The sequence below is a fragment of the Acyrthosiphon pisum genome, chromosome X, assembly GCF_005508785.2.
Source record: "Acyrthosiphon pisum isolate AL4f chromosome X, pea_aphid_22Mar2018_4r6ur, whole genome shotgun sequence".
Lineage (NCBI taxonomy): Eukaryota > Metazoa > Arthropoda > Insecta > Hemiptera > Aphididae > Acyrthosiphon > Acyrthosiphon pisum.
The window spans coordinates 87,321,838-87,343,546 of NC_042493.1; the positions used below are offsets into that span (position 1 = coordinate 87,321,838).

General features: G+C 28.8%; 1 protein-coding gene and 1 long non-coding RNA gene across 2 annotated transcripts; one reads left to right on the forward strand and one right to left on the reverse strand.

Annotated features, from left to right (window-relative positions):
• Window positions 1-2,195: 2,195 nt before the first annotated feature.
• On the reverse strand, window positions 2,196-3,275 carry LOC103310526. Its single transcript, XR_511121.3, has 2 exons — window positions 2,865-3,275; window positions 2,196-2,697 (listed from the first exon to the last, which is right to left on the reverse strand). It is a non-coding gene; the product is annotated as an uncharacterized LOC103310526 (long non-coding RNA).
• Window positions 3,276-3,360: 85 nt separating this feature from the next.
• LOC100569611 lies at window positions 3,361-10,198 on the forward strand. The gene is made up of 10 exons (XM_003247384.4): window positions 3,361-3,628; window positions 3,699-3,825; window positions 4,449-4,601; window positions 6,194-6,561; window positions 6,622-6,759; window positions 6,820-7,042; window positions 7,112-7,342; window positions 9,365-9,647; window positions 9,729-9,879; window positions 9,949-10,198. The coding sequence occupies exons 1-10, from the start codon at window positions 3,528-3,530 to the stop codon at window positions 9,989-9,991; spliced, it is 1,818 nt and encodes a 605-aa protein (XP_003247432.1). The 5' UTR covers window positions 3,361-3,527; the 3' UTR covers window positions 9,992-10,198.
• The last annotated feature ends 11,511 nt before the right edge of the window (window positions 10,199-21,709 follow it).

Consider the following 21,709-nt stretch of genomic DNA (forward strand, 5'->3'; position numbering starts at 1 on the left):
AGTTGCCCCCATGACCGTTATACTGTATATTATATGTAATATGCTATATGCTTTACTATATCTATACTAATACCTACCAACCCACACCCTTGGGCAGCTGAAAAACACCAGACATCCACTTAATAAAAACATATTTTACTCTCCGTGCCAGACACCACAATTGTGAGAACATTATACATTATACCAGTAGATGGCTTGACGGCTGGCTTACCATGCAGCCTATAACGGACGCGTTGGGCGGGGGGGGGGGAACAATCCAGATGTCATTGAACTCAAAGGCGGCCGTTTAACCTACCACCACGCACACTCGTGGGGCATAACCAGTAACAATCACCGTCGTGGCGTCGCTGAAATCCCGCGAAATGGGTCAATACCGCCGTTGCCAGGGAACAAAGAAATGGCATTTTAACGACGAGACTAAGACTACATAGGTATATAGAAGTGAATGTTATATTGCGTCATTTGAACTTACCCTACGTAGCGTGGCCGCTACCTATCCCAATCGTTTCCATTTAAAGGCCAGGTGTGTTTCGGCGGTCGGACGTGAACTGGTGGAACGGAGGGGGGAGCGCTGCCGCCATTTATACGATCCATCGGATTGGGTGAACAAGTGAAGGTGTGACACAAAGGACGGTGAAATGTCACCGATTCATCAAAGCCCCGACTATCACGGTGGTGTCATTTAAATGACTGGACCTTTACACTTTAGTATAATTTTATTTAAGGGAAAAACAACGACCGGCCAAATAGTCATTTTTAGGTATATTCCTACAATAAATTCAAAAAACAAAAAAGCCCTAATGGTTTATGTTTTACGCCCAGTTTAATAATGACATCCAATTTATAGACCAATAAAACAGTTTTTAAAAGTTAATAAAAATTACCGAAACAAAGAAAATTTTTTACGCTCGGTCAAAAAGCTTGACAATCTTATGCAAGTTATATATTATGTGTGTGTTGCTCATACTCGTATGTGCAATATGTGTTGCTCATATTATGTGTGTGGCTCTTACTGAAACCTAAAAATCTAAAAAAAAATATAGGCACAATTTTATTGACATAGACATATTATTTTGAAGTTTAATTTTTGACGGGATATTTAAACGAAGAATAATAGTATTTGTTATATTGTCATATCCCTTGTATTTCAAAAATATTATTCACGGGGACTTGAAACATTTACGTACAATATTTTATGTTTCTATTCACAATAGTATTTTTTAAAAGTTTACATTCATTTTAAGCTATTACCTGTTTTTAACATATTAAGTTCATTCACACCGTTCTGCGGTTAGTTAAGTTAACTCAAATTTAATTACAATGATATATCAAGATATAAAATACGAATTATACTATGTTATAAAAAATGCAATGTTTTTGAAAAAATCAATTCAAACAATTGTATTACACTATTACTAATACCTACTAAACTAAATTACTATAATAGCAATACAACAATTTCTATAATAAAATAATATTAGTTATATTAGCAGACAGACCGACTCCATATACACAGATTCGTTTTTCGAATGCAATGTTTTGTAATTGACGAGACCAAACATTTTTAGGCCGTGCATAAAGTAATTTAGCATCCGAAGCATTTTTATTAAAGTGTCGGACTGGATGGGTTACAGGCCAACCAGCCATTTTTATACTTCGGGCCTTCAAAGAAAGGCTTAAAGACCTCAAAGGGGCTACAAAACCATAATACGAAGGCAGCCAGCCGGCGATTGCCTTCTGTCCGCGCCTAGTCGGTGGTTCGATTAAATTGTTTTTACCTGAAGCGACTAGCACGAGTATAGTACTATCCATAAATGAAATATTCTAGTAGAATTCTATAGAAGTATACGAATAGCGCCATCATCTTAATAAAAAAATAAAAGTTGCAAATGAATAAAATATTTTTAATAAATACAAGAGTATAGTGATCGATTAGGTAAATAATATACCTAATTGCTGGGTGAATTAATAGCTCGCTGACAAAATTTTTTTAGTATAGCTAAAATTACAATATTAAGCGAAATTACGCCTATCAATATAATGCAGATTATCATACCTATCTTATAATATGGCACACTATTTACTTTTATATATGATGACACATACACTTAGTACCGATTTTAGTGGAGTGGGAGTGGAGTGGGTTTTTATAGATCTGATGTTAATTACAAAAAAATGTAAAAGCCCAGTTTGAATTAAAAATACCAAATTTTATATTTTTAATTGTATAAAAAAACAATATTACCTATACATTCACCATTTAGTTACAGTTCAATTATTGTATACTGTATTGTACATGAACTTACAAACTACTATTATATAACTATATTATGTTTGAATTTGTCTTATAGAAAATTAGAGTACATAACTTCACGACAAATCAATTACTATAAACATGTTGGTTACGACAAAAACTGGAGAAATACGTTTTTAAAATATTAAAATACATGCATTAATATATGCATGTATATTTTAAATATTATATTTAGTAACAAGTAAAAAATTTTTGAATTTTATTTAAATATGAAATATTGTATAAAAGGATATTAAACTTATAAAATATACCATTTTGATAATAGTAATCATATTAATTTTTGTACTGTGAAATGGTAGACATAACATATCATATTATATCTAGTGGCGCCACTTTTTATCAGTCTTGGGCGTCATATGTTCTTGATGTACCACTGTATATAGCTATGAACAAATTAATAAATATTAGCTGGTTTAATAAAACTAATTCTAATAAACTAATTCGAATGTACATTAAAAGTTCTATTATGCGTAGCACAGACGACCAAATGTTAATATCTATAATAATCCACTAATAAAAAATATCTATGAACATTGTTATGTGTACCTACCTAAGTGGCTATATGATAAAATGTTCAATTCCCTCAAGTTTATCTTAATCGGCCCGTGTTGATCAGGATATTGGCCCTTATTAATCTGAATAGGATCTACCTGAATAGTTGTATAGGTATGCCTATATTTCTTCGTGGTGGCGGTAAAATTGTAGCAATCAGCAGTTTCCCGCAGCGGTATTGTACTTCTGCAATATCGTCGGTAATTTTCGCTCCGGTGTGGTCCCCTACAATACATAAAAGCGTGTTTTCAAAGCTAAGTCCGTGCAAATGAACGCATACTTAAAATGCATACTTATGGATTATGGATCATCCTTATCAATCATCGCATAAATAAAAAATTGATAAAAGACGCTCGTACGGTTTAGAATTCTATGGATGACAATACGGCGTGCGTCGATTTTCTCTTCCATGTGTTTTTTCCGATCGACCGCGAACAGACTCGTAACTTAGCTATACTATTGGGCCAAGTGGGTCGCTGGGCCGGTCTTTCATCAGCTACGTCAGTCGGTATTTCGAAACACTCGTGTCGAGTGTTGTGTTTCTTCTTTTGCGAGAGATTTTTTGCCGATCGATATTTCCAGGGAACTTCGCCAGTCTTACGTGAATTTCACGTTGACGACGTACTTTCCGTTTTGAACGTGATCATTTTATTAACTTACGATGGAAACGGCCAGTGGTTCTGAGGCTATGTCACCGGAACAGATAGACGAGGAAAAATATTTTCTAACCACTCACGAAATTATGACCACTGAAGAATTTACGTAAGTTACAGTAAAATTTGAATTACAAATTACATTATCAATGTAAATGTAATTATTTGTTGTTTAACAGGGAGTTCACTGACAAGCGTAAATCATTTAACCAGAATATTTTGAACGAAAAAGCAACAAGAGAGGAATTATTGGTGCAAATAACACTCGAATCGATGATATTAAATACATGTGAACAGAAAATTAAAGTAAGCTCGTAATATAGAGGTCCATTGTAATTATTATATGTAATGTGTGTACATAGAGTATCATTATTGTTTGCTTATAAATGATTCCCAAAAATAATAACTAGGCAACAGCAGTGGCACCGATCACCTAATTTCAGTGGTGTCTTTTCAGTTTTTTAAAAAGGGAGGCAAAAGTTTGACCAGCCCAAATGGGTATCTTAAAAAGGGGGAGATGATGGGGGTGGGCTTGATGTATGAGGTCTTAGTATATTTTAAACACTTCGGTGCCACTGGGTAACAGAATACTTACAACGGCGGAACAAGTTTTCCTCCTACATATTAAGAACAGTAGTTAAAATACCTATTGAACTTTACTAAACTTACAAATAGCAAGTAGCAAATGATGGTAATTTTTATTACAGTGATGGGTCAAATTATGCTTGATTTGTGATACTTGTATTCAGAATTCGATTTCTTATATTTTATACATTTTCAGAAAGCTAGAACATAATATATTAACTAATAAATAAATAATATGTATAGTTATTAAACGTCTGTGTTTTTATAAGTATAGCGTATAAACTATAGAAGATATCTATAGCAGATTAGAAGAACATGATATTTACAATTTTTTTAATGTGTAGCAAATAATGCGGGGAACTTACACTGGAGATTTTAACACAAAAATTGAATCTATTTTATCTAATCGAATACACGATATGTACATTACACTGTTTAAGACGTTCAAATATGATGTAAATTTGGTTTCAAAATATATTCAATTTGGTTTGGAAAATGTAAGTAAAAATACATTTTAGATTATAACGCTTATTGTATAATTTTATAGTTGATACAAATGATTTTTTTATATTCAATTGATTGATTATAAAATTAATAGTACCTACCTAACTTACAAAAAAAGATTTTTTTTCTAATTTAATCTTATAGTTTTGATTTATGGTTAGTTTGCCAACACTCAATTTGTGGACTTAGTTGAAGTGAACAATAAATTATAGTATTCACAGAATATACCGTAAACGTTGAGAAAACGAATACAAACATAAACTATAAAGTATATAAACGTGTGGATAATTGTGGCGGTGCAGTATTGAATAATTTATACGTAGCTATATCCAAACCACACACCTATCAAATTATTATATTACATAACATTTATTTTTATTATACCAGATATTTTTATGTATAAAAATAAATAATTTTATTAATTTTATTAAACAAAGTGAATTCTAATTGGCGAACTGGGTTTCGATGAACTGAGAAATCACCATATTATAGTTTCTTTACTTAGGTAATTTTGTTTTTTTTTATTTTTATGCAACTCAATCGATATTATATTATAACCTACCTAATAACATTAAACATAAAAGCTGTGAGTTTTGAAAAATTTAGAATAATTCTAATGTACTACCTACCTACTTCTTATGGTTTTCCGGGTTTTTTTTTATGAACATATGTACCTTATTACGTGAGTGGGATATAAATATTTATCTTAATTCTACTATTTATCAGTATAATAATAAATATACAAATAATAATATACAAATTATTAACTGTATTGTCTGTATTATCATTTTACTATTGTGTAGATTAAATAGTATTGGGAAAAGTAGTGGGAATAGTTGAAGACTTTTATGATTATTAGTTATTATTGACTTATAAAATTACATGTGATAAGAAAATCAATTATTTTCAATGTCTCAAATACTTTATTCTAGTTCTATTTTAGCTGATTTCAAACGGTTCGTTTTTAAGGGTTTCAATATAGGGAATATGAAAAGTACATACGAATATTGATTGTGCGTGTAGGTAGTAAATTACAATTAATGTGCGTGCAAACACTTTCAAAACGCGTAACTTCCGCACCTGTACGCACATGCACATGACGTCACAACGAGCATTGATGTGCGTGAGAATGTTTCTTTTTTTTTTTGCAAAATATATAATATTTTAATGTTTATTATACAATTTTTTTTGGTCATAAGTAGGAAAGAGTCTATAAAGCTCAAATTAAATCGAATATGGTTTAATAGCTGGACGATCAAAATTCCTTGAGACTAAATCTCCGGATTATATATTATATTACATACGATTTGTTCCATATATTAGGTTCAATTAGGCCTTAGAAGAATCAATTGATTTTTCAGGTTTATAAGAATAAAATTACCTCCTTTAAAACTATATTAAGTATAAATAATTGTGAAATAGATATTAAATTGTTGCAGTATCTACCTAATTAGATATTTATTAAGTATTTTAAGAATAGTATTAGATTAGCTAACTTTCCTTATATGTATGAAGTAATTACATATAATTAATTATACTGATTCAGTATAATATTCACTTAACTATCAAATATTTATAATTTCAGAAAAAATTAACTAAAAACTACAAAATTGTATTGGATGATATAATGGATTCATTTCATAGTGATCCAGAGATATACATAACAGGTGCACATCATGCTTTTGATGATTTTAACGACATAGAATCTGCCAGGCGATATTTTTCATTTGGAATAAAATTTCATGAAGATTTTAAAAAATTATATATTGAAGATTTTTGGATAGAAGTTAAAAATTTAAACCAAACAGGAGACACTTCTCTTCAAGCAGCTTTAACAAAATATAACTATATTATTCAGCACTTCAAGGATGATATTGGTCTACATTTTGATTTGGCGGATACAGTTTTAGACGAACACATAAAAATGACACAATTACAGAGTATTGTAATCAGGTACCTATAGACAAATTATTAAGTTAAAAATTAGCAGTGTTTTAATGATCAACTTTATAGAGATATGGTGAATAAATACAGAAGAAATGAGCTCATGTGGCAAAAGTTAGCTAAAATCCATTTAAAAGGGTTTATTTACAACTTCGATAAAGACATTTTACATAAAATTCAGAGCATAAGACCACACATTGCTATAAGGTTAGAATATATATTATTAAAATAATTGTATTATTTGATACTAAAATATTTAGTTTCCAGGAACTTTATTAATACCTATGATCAAGCCTTAACAGAGAGTTTATCTCCTAAGAACAAACAACATTTGTGGCATTTGTTTTTGGACGATATCATAGATATACATAGTTCAATTGATAGCGACGATCAAGTCACTCAAGACTTTATGAATTTATGTATTGATCAAACATTTGATCTAGCATATTCCACTAATTCTATGAAACATCCTAGACATTTTCTTTTTTGGGTAAGGCGAAATCTAATTTGAAATTTCTATTTAAATGACATAATATTATGTGTTTATTTATTTATGTAGGCAGAACGTAATAATGACAGTGACGCCGAGGTAGCAATACTAAGGAAAGGACTACAAATTTCAAACAAAAACTTTGAGATGTGGAAAAAGTTGTTTGAATATCATTTACGCCATGATCATATGAGAAGTGCAATGAAAGTTTTATTGGAATCTGTTGATATACTTAAAGATAAAGCTTTGCCTTTATGGAAAATTATGGAGTTAAACGTCTTAAGCACTGACGAGGAAATGGTATATATTGTACTAAATATAAGCTAAAAATATTTATATAATTATTAACTTGAAGTATTTGTATACCTACCCACTTCAACCATGCAATAATAATAATATTTAGTAATATTTATTAGAGCAAAAATATTTTTAAAATATTGTGTTTAGAAAATGCTTTTACTTCTATATTGTTATTTTAATAACAAATTCACTCGATTGTGTTTCATTAATATTACCGTTTTTTTTTAATAATAAAGGAAACATATTTTTTTTAGTTATAGGACCAACTAGACCACTATGGAAATAAGTATAATAAAATAAAACAGATTTTTTTCTCCGATATATTTAAAACATTGGAATTTTACAGAGTTTTTATGAAGCACTATAGCTGGTCCCGCGCATGTCGTTGTTTGTACAAAATTACAACTTAAAAAAAAATTGTGATTGTTCAACTCCGTTTCGGTGCAACTTAGTTTCCCCTGTAGGTAATCTGACTACGTCAGATCGCGGACAATGTGCGACAGCATATCAAGTAGGCACACATTAGTGACAATTCGATTTAATGCATGCTCGCAACTGATCTGTCCAATTAACCAATGTCAACCAGTAAAATTATAAATACCGATTTCTACTAATTATTTCTCCTATAACCAATAGCAACCATTTATAAATAAAAATGTCCACCGTAAATCTCAAAATCCCCGTTTGAGCACCTCCTCGGATTGAACCTACCAGTTGCAATTGTGAATCTAAATCATTCCAGGAACTACCTACTTAAACACACACAAAAAATATTATCAAAGTCGGTAAAATTAGGAATGCATAAAGGCATAAAGCACACACACACACACACACACACACGGACGGACAAAAATTCATGTTTATATATATGTCGTAGCCACTTAGTGAAATTGATCTTTTCACGAAAAGATGACAATTTCATGAAATAGTCTCTTTTTCATGAAATGGTCATCCCAATTTAACATCGTGTAATTTATTTCACAATCTGATCGTTCACTTTGCGTACTGGAATACAAGTTCATTGCCCAGGTCAAGTTAGATTACCTATTTCCATTATTAAGATTTTTGTTTATAACTATGATGGTGTGTGAGCATATCATTACATATTTATTTAATGTATTTATTAAGTATACTTATTTATGACTTCTGCAATACCACAGGTATAGATATTATAAAGATAAATTTAAGTGATTTTATCTAAATTTAATTTATACTATTACCTATTCATAGTATATTTATAATTATTTATATCATATTAACAATATATATTGTTTATATTATAATCAATTTTTTATTTATTAGAAAACAAATTAAAATATAATTATATAGTTCTTGTATAAGGTCATAAGGATTAAGCATTAACATAATATGATAGGTACACTAAACACTTGTTATTAGATCAAGGGCTATAATAAACTAACGCGTTTGTAACGAAACGTAACGAACGTATTAGTCATAAGTATTATTTTCCACGTTTTTACAATAAGTTACCTATGATTTATGAATGTACAATATATGACAAAAACATGGGGCTAGGAAATTTACAAAATTAATCAAATTTATTTAGGATTCCGAAAGTTTTAGATAATAAATAATAATCAACAATATTATATTTAAGATCCCAGGAATTAATACATGTACATTTTGCCCATGTATAACATTAAGGCATTTACAATGTACCTATTGTACCTACTACTTATTAGTCGTTATGGACTGATTTTGTAATTATTTTTTTTTTTAAGTAACGTTATTTGTATCTCTCAACTTTTTGAATAAAAAAGTAAAGTGATAAAAATAATGTCGGACAATGTGAATGTAATTTAAATAAAAATATTTATCGACTCAATTGTTCAGCTGTATTGTATGTGATTTTTATTTTATACTAAATTTATAGTAGGTACTTCCAAATAAAATGATATTTCAACACTAAATTATTAGAATTTAAAAATGTCCCATCCAATGCAATATTAAATTAAACCAACATTGTAGTATTCTTTTACAGTTTTTTTTATTTGCTTTTAGATCAGATATTTTTACCATCAATCCTCATTCACTGTGAATGTTGAAGTCATTAATTTAAAATTCCGACCTGAATATTTAGAATGGCACGTTATAACACATGACGTAAGGAGTGGACGTAAAATTTTCAACGCCCTAAAATGTCTAAACCCAAAATGTTGCGAATTGTATAAAAGAATGTTAAAATTTGAAAGATTGAGTATAATTTCTATAGATAACAAACATATCAAGTATATGAGGACATTATACAATGAAGCATGCAACTTATTTGGACACATGGACGTTGGTAAGGCATTTTTGATCTCTTCAATAGGTACCTAATTTAAATATATTTAAATAAATAATAATTTTAAATTAATCCTTATAGAGATATGGAACGATTGCATGGAATTTGAATATATATACGGAAACCCATCATTAGTACAAATGATTTTTGAAGCAGGAACAAACCTATTAGAAAATCCAATTTTAAAGGCAGAATTAACAGAGATGAAACACAAACTCGAATCACAATATCAGTTAGTAATATAATATTATTCATATTACTTTTTATGTTAATTATACACTTAATTTAACCACCTTTTTAGAATAAATGATGTAGTACACATTGAAGATGATGAAGATGGATGAACTAATATTATCAACCTACTTAACTGAACTTTTTCCATTTCAAGTATAAACCCTCATAGTTGTGTAGTAGGTTATAAAATATTGTTCTTTACTAAGATATTTTTGTGCATCCCCATACTTTTCATTTTTGTAAATTCTTTAATTAACAACATAAATACAATTTTCTTTAAATTTACTTTTTTTGGGATGGGTGGGTTATAATGTTTTATTATTAAATTGGTTACACATAATATGAACAAGCGTTTCAAATACATTTTCAAATAACCGAGTTATTAAAACTATACTCCGGCCCACGAGAGTCCATACGTAAACCGCGCATTCATATAGTAATACGTGACGTCTGTTTTCTCCCACCATGATGCCATTCCCACTATTCGGCAACGTGCCGATGCGCAGTGACGGACGCGTTCTGACATATGGACTCTCGTGGGCCGGAGTATAGCTTTTTAACTTCTTAGAATTTATTGTAGGAAAATTTTTATAACTTAATTATTTTAAACACTGCTACCTTGATGTACAGGCAGTGGCGTATTTGGGGGGGGGGGGGTGTCCTCCATGTTTGGACTAACTCCAACTTAAAAATAAAAGACTAATATATTGGACATTTATGTTACCTATCATTTATTTTATAGTATATTAATATAATATTTTTATTTCATTATAAAATAAATGGTATTTTATATAAACGGCAAAACTGAAATAAATTTTATTAGATTCGATGAAACAGAGACTTATCTATCAGGGATATCCAGAAATTATTTGAATTTCACCGGGTCATTACGATAATAAAAATACTCGCAGGCCGCAGCGAAAATACAATAACAACGAAAATATTGTGAAAGTATTTAGTATATTTTAATCTAGTTTACAGTTTATCAGTTTAGAAAATTATACATTTTATTATTAATAATACCTAGTGTTTGAAGTATGAAATATTTCACTATATGATAAAATATTTCACAAAAACGTGAAACATTGATATTTTTTTAACATAAATAAAAACACAATTTATTTATTTTTTAACACAATGTTCAGTGTTCTAAATTCTAATGTAAGAATTCAGTAAGTAGTCAATATACGTGTATACTATTGTATACCTACTTGTATCATTTAAACATTAAAAAATTTAAAAATGTTGAATACCATTTTATAAATCACCCAAAATACGCCACCGTGTACAGGTACTCATTCTTTGCAGTTTTTAACACGTATCATTAATAAAAATATGGTTTGTAGCTAGTTAGAGAACGTAATAAGAATAATGTACCTATTGTAACTTATTATTACTCTAAGGCAGTAGGGCATAACAACTACTTATAATACCATAATATATTCTTTTTTATGTCACCAATCTTAAAACCAAATTTAGAAGAAAATAAAAAATGTTCAATATTAATGTATTGAGTTTGGGTTTTAAAACACTGATAATAAAATAAAAAGTATTTAATGCTCATTATATTTTATTTTGGAGTGCCACAGTGGCACGGTTGTTTATCAATAATTTGTATTCAAACTAGTGTCTCCATCCGGAAATCATCTAATATGTTTAAAAAAAATAAGTACCTATACCTATTCTGTTCAGCTAGGGAACACGTCAATTCAACGCATCCACAATCGACACCTTGCGATCGAAACCTGCCACGATAGCAGAGTGTCGCGTGAGGATGAATAACAGATTTTTGTTGGGATGTAGTGTGTTCTCTTGGTGGATACACTAAGTTCATAAAAACTAGTACAGAATCTAAAGTAGAGTATTAATCAAATATAAGTAAAGAAATTGTGCATTTATGCTGTTTGAGTATTTTTAATGCCACATTGCCGCAGTTCTGCGTTAAAATGTTTAAAATGTTAGCTTCACTTAAAATGTTTGTTTTGTAAGCACCTTTTCCGATACACTATGTTATACGACAAAGATTATACTGCACCATTTTTGAATAGGTAGTTAGAAATTATTATGTATACCTATTTTACATTTAATCAAAAATAAAATATCACATTCTTTATTATATTCACCTATTTATATTACTATTAAATTATTCGTGTGTGTGATAAAATAATTTTAATTTACAGTTTTATTGTACCTATGTCATTATTTGTTTGGTAGTTTATTTATTAGTTATACACTTATAGGTTTACTTATTATTGAACCTACTTCATAGTTTATTATTTTTTTTATTATTATGTATAGCTTAAATAATAGAACTAGATTATTAAGTATTATTAACATATAGTATATGGTGAAAGATGTTTTAATGGAAGATTAACAGTAAACCAACTACTAAATTTAATTTGAACAATGCACGGGTAAAAGGGAATAAGTCAAAATCACTAATTTTTAAGAAACAAAAAAAATCTCTTATTTCCTTACATTGAAAAAAAGTCGTTTATGTTATGAATAAATGGCAATCAGGGTCGGACTGGGTACTAAGGGCCTTACCGGCAATTTACTTATAAAGGGCCTCGACAATAGTGATAAATAATAATTCGCTTGAAAAAGATGAATAATTTTTTTCACCAAAAATTATCATAAATTAATAAACTTTATAATTTACAATTGTTACTCAAGAAAACATATTTATCTTTATTGATTGTTTTTTTTTTAGTTAAATTACTTGTTAATTTATTTTAAAGTAATTTTTAGGGATCGATTATAATAAATTATCAAAATTGTTGGTACATACTTCATTTTGATAATATTATTAAGAATGTTATTTATTAATTTAAAGCCAGGAGGAAAATGTAGAAGGTTTTATAGAAGAGTATGTACCTATAGAATCAAATGCTTTGTGTTAATTGTTAAGACACAATGTAAACAAATAATGAAAAAACAATATCGTTTTTATTTCATTTTAAATACAACTTGTATAATATTATAAATCAAAGATAGTAATAATTATAATTTATAATTAAATAATAATTATTAATACAAATTTAATTCTAAAATAACAATCGTTTCATTTCATTAAATGTACTTGCAAGCTTATCAATAATGCCATCATAGTTCCATTCGGAAATAATATCTGCTTCAGAATTTATTAAGAAAAAGGATTCCAACAAGTCTTGATCAGTAAGAGATCTGAGACGAGTTTTAATAATTTTAAGCTTAGAGAAAGAACCTTCACATGAGACTTGGATAAAAGAAATTGTTAATAAAGTTCCATATGCAATATATAAATCTGAATATGCGCTACTATGCAAATTAAAATCTTTCAATAATTTAATAGCACTTTTTGACAGTTTTGATCAATAGAACAAAGTGTTTCTTTTTCATCATTTTCTAAATCAGAATAAGAGTTGCAACTGTCTGATTCAACTGCAGTGATATTTGATTGATACTCTGTATTATTTGAAATATTATGATAAATAGATGCAAAAGATATTAATTGATTAACTAAACCATCTCGTCATCATCAACTACTACACTGTTATACTGTATTTATATTTGATTATTTTTATTTTATAAATAACCATTTGTACATAAATGCACATCATAAATACAGTTCATATTAAATTTTATAATTATGATTTTTCCGTTAGGTAGGGCCTCATATATTCATACAGATAAGGGGGCCTCACTGACCATTGCCAGTCTGTTGTATTGGCCAGTCCGACCCTGATGGCAATCATTGATGATTTTAATTGACCCAATGAATTTTTTTACTATTCCAATCAAATATTGTTTACTGGTGGATAATAATGATGGTTAACTTTATAAATTAGTATTCATGAATACAATTTGTTTTTTTAATCATTTGTATAAAAAATAGTTATTGAAGATTTTTGTCATTGAAACCATAAATACATAGTTAATTACTTTAATAAGTTAAATAGTGATACTAATGTATTAATTTATTATATTAATAAACAGTAATAGTATTTTGTAAAAATATTCTTATGAAATCAATATGTATGTTTATTTAATTAAATAATACGTTATTTATTAACGTAATGTTGTGTTTCGTTATAATAATCATCAAAATATTCAAAATTATTATTTTCGTAATGAATAATAAAAACAAACATATTTGTAAATATGATATTTGATATCATATCTATAAACTCTAGTTGTTGGGATAACGTATAATATGCTATGATTAAGTCGAAAAATGAAATTATAAACATGATAAAGTCAGTGACAGTTATTAATAACCGTTTTGTTTTTTCTTTATATTAATAAACAACTTTTAATAATAATGTTCACGTTTTTGTTATCAGCAACTGAATTGTCATTACCCATCGCGATTTGTTTATACTTTATAAACTGCACGTGCTAGTAGTTTCTATACATTTATTACCCCAAAAAAATTTCTGTGCTTCAATAAAAATTTCGAGTTTCCATAAAAGTACGTGTGTGGTCATTTTGTGTTCCTGTGAAAAAACGTAAGGTAAGAAATACAAAGCTATTAATTTTACTAAAATTAATATAAAATTAATATTTAATATAAATTTTATTTAAAAAACTAAATGTACTACTGTGCTAGTCCAATTATATTTTATATAATATAGTGGCATGCGTTGATATTTTTTAAGTTAAAGAAGATAACCAACCGTTTTGGTATTTATTCAAAATTTCCTTTACAATGTTTCTCTAGAAAGAAGTAGGACTTAGTTCTTTGACTTTTATTTGAATACAAAAGTAAAAATATTTATACGTTTTCATGATCAATAACATATGCAGGTATCATTTTTGTCAATATACTCTGGGCAGGAATACTTTCTAAAATTATTTTTTAAATATTAATGATAATTTCAATTTAATCATCAATGGTTCAACGTTCATTGAATTTTAAACTTATAAAAGAAATGTATTAAACACTAGTTGGCACATACCGTCTGTAAGGGCGTGCTTGAGATAGAGAACATCATTCTCGTAGTCTCGTTGCACTATGCACATTGCACATTGCACATGTCGTTTATTAAACACGCAATTATTAATTATTAGTCCAATTTATAGATGATGTGGATTATGAACCAACAAAACGTAACGTGTTGTATTTATCCATACATGCAAACAATTTCGTAATTAAAAGCATGTAGTATAATTGTAGTGCGATTCAATATCCACATAAATGTGTATATAATATAATCTTCAAATAAGAATACGAAAGGGTATTTAAAAAATATATTGTGAAACGTTTTCTTTTGAATACAACGGGAAAATATCTGTTGAGGGGAAGGATGTATCTATTTAACTTCCTATACAGCAGTTTTTCGTGTAAGCGCGCCCTTGGTCATATGTTCTAATATGTTCAATTATCATATTGCCTTCCACAAAAACATATTAGATGCAAACGATTGTAGGTTAGATACATATTAAAAGATCTTACTATAGTTATTATTACTTATACTATTATTAAATTAAATATCGGTGTACTTAAATTTATAGCTAAAAAGTATACACGATTTCAATTTTTTCGTAACATTGATTTGATTTTTTAATTTGTACCTATAATTTTTCTAACTAGATTTTTAGAAATTAAGTGTTTATGTAGATTACTGAGGGTTCAACTTCAACTAAACATAATTTGTATGTACCTAATTTAGTTTAAAGGGATGAACGGTTTTGTTTATATCTTTATAAGAGGATGTATCCTAATTCATAGTTGGTTCCTGAATTTAAAATATAAGTATACCGTACTACTCATCAAAATTGTTGAGTACCCAAAGTCCCAAACTATAGTATAGAAGATACCTAAAGCAATCCCCGATCCAACTTCGAATGCGCCGTTATAAGGAGCTTGATAAATAAAATTCAACAAATTCGCTTGTGCAAAGTCAAAACTAAAGGACCAATTATTGTCCACTAAATCAAGTTTAAGGGACCATTAGCTCACTATTGATACGAAAATGTTTAGTGATTGTTCATTATGCAATGCGGCACTAGTCTGGGTAAATTATCACGACCACTTTAATCTAGATTCCATCGGGGTTCAAGACAAGTCATTACAATAATAGTAACAATAATACAGTATTACATGTCATATATAATATACCAAGGCAGGGCCGGACTAGACAGGCAGGATACCGGGGGTTTCCCGGTGGGCCACTTATACTCGTAAGGACGTTTTGTTTTTTAGGTTTATCGGTTAAGGCTCATCCTGTCGATTGTATCAGACAACTATTTAGAATTAAGTAAATTCCTCAAAATAGATATGAAAAAAAAAATTGTCAAAAAAAAATGCTTGTGTGTTGTGTCATATTATTATCTTCGTTAATCGGTAATCCCTACCTTATCGGAACTCACGTCTGAACCGCCTAAAAATGTGCGACAATTATCATCACACAAACTCCCACCTATTCCAGTGCCGTCGTAATGGCTGAACTAAGGTATAATAATAAGATCGGTGGACACAATTTCACAAAAGAGCTCAAACCTTAACAAATTGCTTAATATGTATTAATATGTATTAATGTGTATTCTGGAGTGTAAACATATGTATTTTAAATAAAAATGAAAACATTTCTTTGTACTAACCAATTTTTAATTTTTAAATTTTTAATAATAATATATATAGTGTTAAAATTCTCAAAATAATATAAAATCATTTTACATGAAAATATATGTTTCATGTTGTTTTACCTAAGTGGGCCGATTTTTTTAATTTTTCCGGTAGACATTTTTGACCCAGTCCGGCCCTGTACCAAGGATTGGTCACCTGTGGCTTACGTTATAGACCCACACAGTTCCTGTCTTCTCGTAATTAATAATGATTAACATAATAATAAGTACCTAGGTATTTAGTATTTTTTTGAAGACGAAATTACCCCTTACAAAATGTATTATTAAAGGTAAATAAATAAAAGACGATAATTAACAAAATTAAAAATTGATAAACTTTAATTGCTGTGCTATCTATAATTGGTATATTAATATTACTATGTACAATATAAAAAATATAATCACTCAGTTAAAAATTAAAATTTTAAAAGTTCAATGTACAATTTATTGGGCTTACATTTGAACAAAAAAATTTCGTTTTATGTTATTTACAATTAAAACATTACACAATTGTTGCGTTTATGGTTATTTTGAATTAAAACGTTCTACAAGTTACGCTTTTATCATTATTTAGAATTAAAACGCTATCCAAGTTTTGAGTTTGTCGCTATTCAGAATTAAAACGTCATACAAGTTTTGCGTTTATCGTTGTTTAGAATAGTGTTAATACTTATTAAATTTATTAATAATGACTAATGCGGTTAGGTAATGGCCCAGATACGGAATATAATATTATAATCAATTCTAATGTCCGTATGCATGAAATAAATATTTCTACGAAACCGATATAACTTTTAAAGAAATGGAATTTAAATTATTTTGTTTCGTGTTATTTTTCGTTCAATAATATTCTATAAATGACGTCTTGCGTTAACAGTTCAATGATAAATAATATATTTTGTTAATCGTAATGTTTTGTTTTGTGGTATTTTATTATTTTTGATTATCGCTTTCCATTACAATTATGTTTATAAATTTCAATCAAATAAATCGTTATAATCATAACGCTATTATAACGTTTGCAAACCCTGAGTTAATATTATTATTAACTAGCTGAACCCGTGCACTTCGTTGCCCATTAAGTGTACCAACTATATGTAACTCAAACTTTGTTCAATTCGTTATTTAATATTCGGTGTACGTGTATGGTTTCAAAATTAATCTTAACTTTTCCGTTGCCCGGAATAAAAATTCTGATTCGCAGCAGTACATTATCAGGTAGGCAATCTACCTGCGGTAGATCGCGGACCCCGTGCTGTATGTACGTTAGTTTATGATTTAACTCTAAAGTATCAAAGTTATACCAAGTTTGTCGTATTCTACCTATGGTGGATCGATATAATCAATTAATACAAAATCCTTACCTAACCTAACCGTACTAAATCGGATGAATAAACGCAAACGCATACAAAAAAATTCATTCAAATCGGTCTAAACATTTAGGAGGAGTTCAGTCACAACACACATACAGTAGAATTATTGCGCATTGCAACACATTCTGCGATTCATTTTTATATTATATAGCTGAATTGACAAAAGCAAACTCAGTAGAGTAGGTAACAGAAAATCCAAGAAAAACAACACTTAAGACATTGACAGTTTGTTGATGTTTCAATTTTCAACTTTTTTAGTAAAAATGTACGTCTTTAAATAATATACATACACGAATAATGAATAAAAAATGTAATGGCATTGTAAATTGTTCATATACCAAATCATTATAATTTTAATCGATCATTAACAGAGAGCTCACAAATAATCGACCACCATAGATGATGTTCTTGATCAGTGATTACATTGCCATGGAGACGATCAATATTATAGTATCCATATTATAGTGAGCGCTGTTTTAGAAAGAAAAAGGCTGTTTTAAGGGTCTTCCTAGTAATTATTTGAATTTTTCTCACTGTAAAAACCATCCTTGGACTTCAACGAACATTAAAAAAAAAAATTGGGCAAATTGGTCCAGTCGTTGTTGAGTTATGCGCTTACCAACACATTTTGCGATTCATTTTTATATTATTAATATAGATAACTTTAGACCTTTAAGTTTGTTAGTATATAAATTTATTGAAATATTCAATTTTAAAATCAGTTCGGCTAAACGCGAAACTGCTATGTTGTATACCTACTTGTATCTAGCATCTGCCGATACCTACTTATGCCTTATTGCCATTTGAATATATGCCTTATTACAATTTAATGGTAGACTCCTATTATATAATATAATTTATATTATACTCATATTTTAGCAGTAAGTACAATTTACAAATCATTTTACTATTTTATCATTCTACATAAAACCATAAATTATGCCAAAGGAACTTACCTAGATAATAACTAATAAATTTATATGCTTATACTATGTCTGCAGTATTAAACTGTCAGGTTTTATAATTAAATATTTTAGGTATTATATTCAAATTATTATTATAAGCATATTAAAATTATCACTCATTCCTATAATTTCAATAAATTCAATTGACCTTCATATTGTTTATTAGTAACCAACTACAAATAGACGAACATTAATTTAAATTTGAGAAATATTAAGCTTATGGCAAGTATATCATAGGTATTTTATTATAATCGCTAAATCGCTATAGCTTATTTTAATACTTTATGTAGCGTTAGTTATCACATATTTTTAGTTCTCCTACATTGCATTCACTCGTCGTCCGAATATAAAGTATCAAAATATATTAAAATAATTGGTAGTTATTGTCATTAATTTAATGGCGTATCATATATTTACTATACTGGTCAAATATTATCTGTAAATACGTCAGCACAAACCGTTGGGGAAATATAATGTAGGTACCAGTCTGTGTTGACGAATTTATGGGCGACTTTAAATTTCGCGCACAGTGAACAGGTATCTAGTAAAATGAGTATCTTTTAGTAATGACATCCGGCACTTTTTGATTTCGAAAATGAATATTTACGAAATTAGTAAAGAAATTTTTCCAGACCACATCATAAACTTGGCCGATAGCTTTTTCAAGTCTATTCAGAAGTCAACAGGATCAATGCACCACCAACTCAAACCAACTCGACACTTACCATTATGCCACCATACTAACTTTGTCATGTATACCTATTACCTATAGTATTACTTATTATCGTGTTCAAATATAGCCAAAAAAGAAAAACCATACTGTAAATATCCGTAGATATAGATAGCCGCATAGGCAAGGTATGTCTTATTACTTAACAAATAAAACAAAGTAAATTAATATAGTAAATGGCGCGTTTGCACCCATTATATAGTATCTAAGTAACCTCGAGTTCATAGATATCTATTTTAATGATGTATTAATATGGTGAAATCAGAATATAACCTATTATATTATTATTATTTACTCTATATTATATAATTTACCTAATAACATTTTTTTAAAAATTATTTAATGTATTCATTATGAATATTCAAAATGAAAAATATTTGAAGTATGGGTAAACTTGTGACCATAGTGACCACTTTGCCCTTTTAATATTGTTTAATTTACTATTTAAAAAAAATGTATTCCTATCAACTAATTAAACTTAAGCTAATTCTATAATATATAAAAACTTATGTAGATTTCGAAAAAAAATAATTTGAGTATATTAATTACTATGTTTATAAAATATAATTATTTATTCAGAGCACTTATCTTACATCAACTGCATCCAAAAATCAATTTTTTTTTTAACGGAAACAGTTAATGCTTTTATCAATAGTCGTTTATCTGTTGATAAATATGATAACAATGAACCAATCTACGTGATGAAACCAACTGTTTATTTATTTACGATAGAATAATAAGACATGACCACTTTACCCGCTATGGCCACTTTGTACACCTTTCCCCTACACCAATTTTGTGGCCATTTGGCATTTATGTTGTCAATGTAGAAACCTATTTTATATCAAATATATCGTAATATATCGTATGTGTGACCTTAGCATAATATTGCTGTAAATACGTGTATAAGTATCTGTAAATATATTATTTTAAATATTATTTATTTTTTATAGATAGAAAACCTGGATAGACCCGGGCCTACCAGGCCTACGCCCTTGTGCACATTCGATACGTTTGGTGGATACGTGGGTAGTTATAACTACGTATTTTAATATATTTTCCCTAATCAAACTTTTGGTATCAGTATATGTGCCGTGACGTATCAAAATGCAGATAGTTTTAGAGTTAAAACCAAGAGATATCCAGTATAGTTACCTACCTAGCACAACTTTTGAAAATATAGATAAAAATGAAGGCTTTATTCAAAATATTTATTTGTCTGATGATTGATGAAGCATTATCATCTTAATTGTGTCGTTAGTAAGAAAAATAATCTCGTTATTGGTCTTAAAAGAATATCCTTGCAAATCACCAATAATTCATAAGTATAACTCATAACCTCTGTACTACAGTGGTCAACTAACAGTAGGGAGTTGAATTTTACATTATGACATTCTGGCATCATGTACAGTACTTTTATAAGAACGAATATTGACGGGTACAACTATAACCTCAAATCGGTATGTCCGTATCATGATCAATAGTTTTTGGCCGGTGTTTCGCAATCTATTGAACTGTAATTTTGTCTATGGTGAATTTATAGGTGATAACAATAACAATAACAGTTTTAGTCAGTTGTAGGTAATTAGTGGTGCTATATTCCGCTATATTGGGCATATTACTTGAACTAATAACAATTATTTTACTGGTTAGTACTCAAATTTACCGGAACAAGTCAAGTGAGAGGATGGCCCGGAAAGTACAATAATAGGCCCAGTCACCTAATATTTTATCTCGTATCCTACGAATTACGATAAACAGAATAACATAATAAAACTGTAGAACGTATTACTGCACGGCCTAAAATAGTGTGCAGTACGACACTGTTAGTGTAGTACGAAATCAGAATAGTGCAGTACAAAATGAAAATGTGTATTGATTATTTTAGAGTTAGGTATATTTAGACTTTGTTACTGGTTTTTATTAACTTTTATTTTTTTTTAGTTTTGAATTTGAATTTTAATCTATGGTTATATTAACTGATAAATTACATGTGAGTGTGTGTGTGTCAAAAATATTGACAGATTATGATAAGATGATATTGTTTTACTTTTAAACGGACCTCGGTTATCTTTATAGTAGATTTCAAAAGCAAATTCAAACGGATGATGTATTAATATTTGATATAGAAATAAGAAAAAATACAGTTGT